The 7,792-nt window shown below is 48.3% G+C and overlaps 1 protein-coding gene across 1 annotated transcript; it reads left to right on the top strand.

Moving 5' to 3' along the window:
* The first annotated feature begins 1,174 nt into the window (after positions 1 to 1,174).
* On the top strand, positions 1,175 to 7,575 carry LOC115643429. The gene is made up of 3 exons (XM_030547459.1): positions 1,175 to 1,390; positions 2,749 to 2,779; positions 4,769 to 7,575. Exons 1-3 carry the CDS (start codon positions 1,175 to 1,177, stop codon positions 5,221 to 5,223), a joined length of 702 nt encoding a protein of 233 aa, XP_030403319.1. The 3' UTR covers positions 5,224 to 7,575.
* Positions 7,576 to 7,792: the final 217 nt, after the last annotated feature.

The raw sequence follows: 7,792 nt of genomic DNA, 5'->3' as shown, positions 1-7,792 counted from the left end.
TTTCGCTTTTATTTCATTAGACCAAATCTGACTTGTACTTTGACTTATAATCACTTAAAATCTACCTTTTATAGTCAAGAAATGTGTTTGTTTCTCTTTACCGGTGAGTTTGTTTGACGTGTGGGGTAAATCTGCTCAGGTTGGCAAAGGCTGGCGTGTATCTACCTTCCATCGCTGAAGTGGTGAACCAATTAATAAATGTGCACTGCCCATCTTGAGCAGGGCAAGATGGTATATTCCCGGGGTGCTCCCCTTGGCCCATTCCACTTCCCGTATCATCTCACACTCCCCTTGGCCCATCCCCCACTCCTATGCCATCTCAAATGCCCTTTGGCCCATTCCCCCTTCCCTTTGCCCAGCCCCCTCCCATGCCATCTTACGCTGCCCTTTGCCCATCCTGCCTTCCCATATCATCTCACACTCCCCTTGGCCCATCCCCCACTCCTATGCCATCTCAAATGCCCCTTGGCCCATCTCCCCTTCCCTTTGCCCAGCCCCCTCCCATGCCATCTCACGCTGCCCTTTGCCCAGCCACTTCCTCTACCACAAGGGTAGGCAACCTATGGCACGGCCGCCGAAGGCGGCACGCGAGCTGATTTTCAGTGGCACTCACGCTGCCCAGGTCCTGGCCACCAATCTGGGGGGCTCTGCAATTTAATTTTAAATGAAGCTTCTTAACCCTTTTTAAAGCCTTATTTACTTTACACACAGCAATGGTTTAGTTCTATATTATCGACTTAGAGAAAGAGACTTTCTAGAAACGTCACAATGTGTTACTGGCACCTGGAACCTGAAATCAGGGTGAACAAGTGAAGACCCGGCACAGCACCGCTGAAGGGCTGCCGACCCCCCACCATCTCAGGCTTTTCTCTCTTTCACACTAACACCTCCTCTCTCGCTTCTCCCCTCTTCCTTTCACACTCGTCAAGTCTTTCGTCCTCATCCCTTTTCTGTCTGTCTCCGGTCCCCATGATGAGCGGGTTACTTTCCCCGCAGCTCTTTCCTTTCCTGGCCCCGGTGCTGTCAGTGGAAATTCTCAGCCGCGCTCCCGCTTCCCTCGGCGCCTCCCTCCCGGGTCCGCCCCGCGCCTATAAAGCGCCGGGCGCCGGGCGCCGCTGGCTCATTCCTGCCCCGGACCCCAGCCCCAGCTCGGAGGGAGCAGCCGCCTGCCCCCATGACGGCTCCAGAGCGCAGCCAGGACCCCGAGAGCCTCCTCCAGGCCGGCTCCAAACGCGCCTGCCCCTGTCGGAGCCTGGACTGGTGCCTGCTGCTGGGGCTGTGCGCCCTGGGCGCAGCGTTCCTGGCGCTCGCCTTGTTCTCGGCCTGGAGGGTCCTGCCCCGGCCGCTGGAGACCCCGGAGGCTCCCCTAGCCTCGTCCAGAATGAGAAAGGTAAAGAGGGTGGCGGGGAGACGTCTGTCCAGCCCACGGTCCCGTCTGTCTGCCCCAGCGACCGGGGCCCCCTTCTGTCTCCCTGCCCACAAGGCAGGGGTCTCTGTGTCTGGCTAGGGAAGTCCCCCCTCCCCTTCTGCCTGTCTGTTCCTGGCAGCCTGGGGATCTGTCTCTCTGGGGAGAGGAGGGTCTGTTTGCCTGGCCCAGCCGGGTGGGCTCTGTGGGTGTGGGGGTAGAGTCTCTCCTCTTGGTTCGCTGTCTGTCTCCCTTCCCTGTGGGGTCCCCCTCTCCCACTTTCCATACTAGACCTTCGGAGAACCCTCTCCAACACTTTAGGTGTAAATACCCAAGTGCACTGATTGGAAAGCCACTGCTTAATCTCCTCACAAGCAAGGAGCTGTACGCTGAGGAAGGGTGGCCTAGGGGGTAGGGTCCTGGCCTGGGCGGTGGGAGACCTGCGTTGAATTCCCAGCTCTGCCACAGACTGTCTGTGTGACTCTGAGCAAGTCACTTCATCTCCCTGCCTCAGTTTCCCCATTCTCCTATGTCACAGGAGTACTGGGCAGTGTTCAGATGCTACAGCTGAGGGAGAAGGATGGTGTGAGGTAGCTGATTCTTAATTTTAGGGCACAGTGGGTGATTTAGGGATGTGACACTTTGAGCCCTAAATCTTCTGTCAGCTGCAAGTAGTTGTTTTAGGTTTCGCCGCAGATCCTGCCAGCTAAGCAGGACTGGGAGCAGAGGTGCTGGAACACTTAGGATAGTGGGTGATGCTGAGAGCCACTGACCCAAACTGTAAATCTTGTATGTAATGGAAACCTCTTCAAGCTGGGAGCAGCACCCCTAGTTCCATCACCTATGACTGGGACTCCATTTAACCCAGGGATCGACTTGCCACCGTGGGACCCAATTTCTAGAGGTGCTGGGTACTTGCGACACAAACTGACATCAACAGCAGCTGCAGGCATAACTTGAAAACCAGGCCTGGGACGTCACAGGAAAACAACAGCCCAGAAACCCCAGTGCCCGCCTTTGCAAAATGTCACTCTGTGTGACCGTCAGGCCGCTGGAAAGTCCTTTTCTTTCCCAGCTGACAGCATCTTGGCTCTCAAGTTCTGCATCTCAACTTCCCCAAAAGTTTGCATGCACTCGGGTCCTGCTTTTGAGTCTATGTCCGTTGGGTCTAATTTAAATTCTCTAGTTGGTGCTGTCATATTCACTAAGGTGTTGGGGCTGGCATTGGGGAAGGGGGAAGAGAAATAGTATTTTGTCTGACCCTTGCAGAAAACAACTGGTCTCTGAGCATTGTCAAGTGCATCTTTTTTTGTAAAACAAATCCTCTCTTTTCCTCTTTTCAGGAGGCTGGTGCCCAGATGATGCCCACGAGTGGTGAGTATTTTACAGTTACTTGACATTAATGGCTCCTGTTTTCCCTTTCCTGAAGGGGGAAAAATGGGAGTTTGGGGACCTAAATACTGTTGAGGGTCTGGGATGGGAGACTGATATGTCATTTGCATTGTTGACGTACATAAACCAATGCATCTGCTGTCTGCCTGTGGCAGGATACCAATGGGCTGGATAATTCCCCATGCTCCACCTCATCTGTCCATCAAAGGAGACTCCAAAACTCATACTGTTTGTACAGTAGGGAAATCTGTCTCTGGCATGCTGCAGATCTAAGCGGGTTTGAGCTGGACTCCCATCCAACTGAGCCAGTGTTCATTTAATCAGGTTTTGGGTTTGCATCTGAAGAAGTGGGTTGTGTAGCCCACAAAAGCTTATGCTCAAATACTTTTGTTGGTCTCTAAGGTGCCACAAATGCTCCTGTTCTTCATTTAATCAGGGGTGCTCTAGCCTCTAAGCCAGAACCCCAGACCACATTACGCTTTTGATGCAATGCCAAGCCCAATTCTTGTCTACTCCTGCTCCTTTAGGCAAAAATCCCGTACAGGGAGTAGGGTGCTACCTTCACTGTCTTGACTAAATTCACACTCTAGTTATATTCTGCTGACCTAAACCACAGACATACTTTCCATTGGATAAGTGAGATCCCCCATTTGCTTCCTCTCTGAAACTGCTGGGTGGCTGTCACAGGAGTATTGTGAAGCGTTCAGACATGAAGGATGGTGTAGGAGGAAGGCGTAAGACAATGATTGTTAAATTCAAGGGCACAATGGATGATTTAGGGAGGTGACCTAAATCATTTGTAAATCTGTTCTGCTCCACCCCAGAGGTGGCAGCATTTCCATGGGAGACAGAAGTGATTCTGAAGTATAAAGCTGGTGAAGTCCAGCAGTGAGTGCTTTTGAGATCTCTCTGGGTGAAAGAGCCATAAAACAGATGGTGAGGTGGGGCTGATTTGGTATTTCACCTAACCACTAGAACGCTGGGGGGTTCTCCAGCCTCCTGACTTGGACAAATGCATCATTACAAAGCTGTGTGGGTATATTTCCCAGCCTCCAAAGAGTGAATTGTGGCTTTTTCTCTCCTAGCAGTGATTGCTTGCTGCTGTATATTTCAGGAGCACCTCACCCCTCCTAGAGTCAATGACAGTTGTCTTGGTTACACATGCTTGGGAGAATCCAGTAGAGAGTCTAGAAATGGGGCGCTGTGACCATATAGGATACTGACTCTGCCTAAAGGCTCCGTTAAGGCAGAGCATAAAGAGAAGGCCGTGAAGATAGAAATCTAGGCTGTGTTGCCAGCAGCGGACCCTAGAGAGTGCTTCAGCTCTGAATACATTGTTCATGGCTCATGCGAACAAGAGTCCAGACCACTAGATTGACATGAGTCGTGACAGCGTATTCTGCAGCACGTGACCTTCTCCTGCCTATGGGAGCAGGAAGGAAATGGTTTCACTGCTTGCAAAATTAAAACCAGATGCGGAGAAGTCATAAGGCAGCAGTCCCAGCGTGGGGGAATGCCTGTAAAGCCCCCTGGCTCGGATCCATGAGCTCGTACTGGGGCTGGATCGCAGGTCGACATAACACAGGGCTCTGCAGTAGGATGGCACCATCCTGCATGGAGAAATCCATGAGCTGAGGATTGGGGTGAGGATGTGTTGTCTAGTGGTTAGACAACCCCTGCCGCTAAAGGAGAATCTCTCATTAGCTCTTGTCAGTCAGTGCAGAGCCGGACACACAGTTGAGCAGTTAAGAATCCATCCAGCAGAGGTCACTGTGGTGCACGCGTTGACTAGCCAGGTCACTCGCGCACTGCCGTACTTCGCAGGCCTCAGCTCTTCTATCGCCCTTTTCATCAGGGCTTTGCAAAGAGCGTGATCATTCTCCCCATTTCGCAGCTGGGGAAACTGAGTCTTTATCCCCGCCTCTTCAAAGATGACTAACATGCCTTCCCTCTTCTACCCTGTTTCTGCAGCTGTAATCAAGGACAGTGTAATGGAGTTCGATCATCTCCAGGGTATTGATGGAGTGGTTTTGAGCTCCCACTTCGACTACGACCACATTTTGCACACGCTGGAGGTGAAGGTCGGCGGCCTCTATTTTATCTATGCCCAGCTTGCTGTCAAATGCGTTGGTGATAAGTTATCTTGCAGCAAGCCGCAAACAGTCAAACTGATCATCTACCGGCAGTCCAGGGGCACCCGCAGCCCTGTTTTGACCATCTCTCTGCATTTGTCCTCCAATTTTGAAGAAACCATGTCCAAGTTCTCGGCGGTTCTGCGACCTCTGAAAAAAGGCGACTTGCTCTATGTGAAGATGGACACTAATAAAACAGACATTGAGAACTGGCAGCTGGACCAAACCGACAAAAAAGACAACTTCTTTGGCCTCTTTAAGCTACCTAGTTCTGCCGAGTCAGCAGACCAGTAGGTGGGAGCAAGGACCTCTGCGGTGGGAGTGGCAGTCAGTATATCGTCTTTGGTTCTCTCGGACTCTCTGCTAGAGGTTGTGGAGGGTAGATTCCACCTAGCAAAATTCCCAGGGTAACAACCAGCAGCAGACACTGGGAAAACACGGTGTGTTGCTAGTTTTGGCACGATACTGTCGCTTTGAGTGGCGACAGCTGGTTTCCATTTGAAGCAGGACTGAAAGGGAAGGAACACACTGTGAGGCACGCTTGCCACACCGAAGAACTGGCGTGGGTCTGTTTTTAGCGATCAGTGATATTTATTATGATGTGTTTCTTTAACATTCTGTAATTTATTGTAAGCAACTGGGAGATTGAATGAAAGGTGCTGTTTTTTTTTTTATTTGTGCGTGGGGGTTGCTTTAATGTTGACATGGACAGAAATATTTCCATTGGGGCACACAGCAACCTTAATATTGATGTAATAATTCCTGTGACTGTCAGCATTGTGATTATCCGATCATTGCTGCACGTGGTATTAGGCCATCCCTTTGGTCTTATGGTGGCTAGTGTATGGTGCTGATCAGTGTGGTTTAGCCATTGCCCACTGTTGGCTGGCATTGCAACTGCTCAGTCATGTGTCATAGGCCCTATATTGCTGAAAGCTACTGGAGATTCTCTTTTAGTAGAAGTAGATTGAGGCCTGTTCTTCTGGAGTAGAAAGGTCTGAGATCTATCTGAGCTTGTCACCATGAAGCCCTGAGAGGCAACAGATTTGTTACAAGAGGATGTTTGCCTACTCATTATATTTTGCATTCTGGGATTATGTATCTTAAAGCAGAGAGTGTCAGCATCTGTGTGGCCCCTCCCCCCAAAAATTTACTACTAAAAATACACTTATGAAAATGCATCTGTTTGAAACTTAATTGGAAAGAGTCCGTTTAGAATTTAAGCAGCCTTCTGCCATGCTCCTAAAATTGGGTCTTACTCACTAGCACAATGTCTCGTCAATTTCCATTTCCTGGTTGTGGTGTTAGCTCAGGGTGGAAATTGACTAGCGGGTTTCCACTGTACAATCTGAGTGACGTGTAAACAGCGTAAATGAGATTATTAAAAAACGTATTTAATCCCTAATAGTCACTTGGCCGGGGGTCGCAAGAGCTTTCACGGGAGGCTTCCTGAGTTATTTAAGAAGATTGTGATTATTTTTAAAGCAATTTAGAGATGCTTAAATTAGCAGATACAACAGTTGCCAAGTTTCATGACTTTATCACGAGTCTTAGGATATTTAGTCCTTTTCTTAAAGCCCCAGGCTCTGGTGTCATGTGAATGCATCAACGTCTCAGGAATCGTTTTAACAGAAATCAATCCTAGCTCTAGTTTGTGGAGAAATGCTGGAAAAAAGTGGCCCTCTAAAGTGCAAAATCCAGAAAGCAAATAAAACTAATTCCAATTTTATTTATATCCTTTTAAAATCTCCTGATTTTTTTTCAGCCAAGCGCACAATTTTGGTGCAGCCTGACTTGTGATATTTTGAATGCTTGGGATTGGTAACCCCTGCACAGAGAACTACAGTCATGCCAATAACTTGACTTCAAACTGCACTTCTCAAAGGCTCGGGTCTATCACTGCATTAGCATTACTCAGAGTAAGATACTATTCTGCACGCAGAAAGTGAGCAGTGCTGGCTCCTAAGTTATTGGGGCCCTGATCTTTTTATTAAAGGAGATGAGACTGCAGCTCACCTTGACTTCAGCTGGAGCTGGAGGGACTTTGCACTTCTGGAATAAAGACTTCCATAGCTCAATGCTGTTCTCTTGCACTCATGCTCTTCCGAACCCCTTAGGTAAAGCAACAGTGGTTCCAGACCCGTGTGTTTTTAATACACTGTCTGTGAAAGCTTGTCTGACATTCAGATGTATGCATTTTCTTCCTCCATACTGGGGTATATTTAATATATGACTATACAGTTTAAGTATTTATTAGCAATACATTTTTATTTCCAACCAGTGGATTAACCCACAAGAACTAATGTAAACTCAGTCATGAGTGAGTTTAGAGGAGTAGTTTCTTAAGCTTTTCCATCCTTTACAAAAAGCATCTAGGAATTCCCTTTCCTCTCGTCCTAAGGAGTGTAAAAGGGTGTGACCCCATAGGCAGAGAACCTTTGATTTTAGGACACTTGTTCTCTGGTGGCTGGATATAACTTGTTCTCATTTATTTAAATAAGGCTCGAACCACGTGCATGGGAAGAGCTAAGACTCAGGTGTATTATTGTCATATATGCTCTAACTTGTTTTGTAAAAACACTTCTGGAATATATATACTATATATTTAGTATGCACTTTACATTGCTTATTTATTTTGATACAGCAGTTAAAATGGACGTGTCCATCAATAATAAACTATTTATACTCGAGGTCCTCATGAGCGTGCACTGTATTTTATAATCTGGTTTCTTTGATCCTTTTGGGCCCAACTCTCCAGTCGTACTATTGGAAGGAGGGATGTGAGTTGAGGCAGATCAGAATCTGCTTTTCTGTGTTAATTATCCAGCAGATGTTTCCATCCTTTGGAAAAAGCCGCACTGTC

Source organism: Gopherus evgoodei, unplaced genomic scaffold, assembly GCF_007399415.2.
Source record: "Gopherus evgoodei ecotype Sinaloan lineage unplaced genomic scaffold, rGopEvg1_v1.p scaffold_59_arrow_ctg1, whole genome shotgun sequence".
Lineage (NCBI taxonomy): Eukaryota > Metazoa > Chordata > Testudines > Testudinidae > Gopherus > Gopherus evgoodei.
The sequence above is the reverse complement of the archived record's forward strand: the minus strand, read 5'-3'. Positions and strand labels throughout refer to the sequence as shown.

Coding starts and splice junctions, on each gene's coding strand:
- LOC115643429 (XM_030547459.1), top strand. CDS start 1,175: ATGACGGCTCCAGAGCGCAGCCAGGACCCCGAGAGCCTCCTCCAGGCC. Junction 1,391..2,748: donor CCTCGTCCAGAATGAGAAAG/GTAAAGAGGGTG, acceptor TCCTCTTTTCAG/GAGGCTGGTGCCCAGATGAT. Junction 2,780..4,768: donor CCAGATGATGCCCACGAGTG/GTGAGTATTTTA, acceptor CTGTTTCTGCAG/CTGTAATCAAGGACAGTGTA.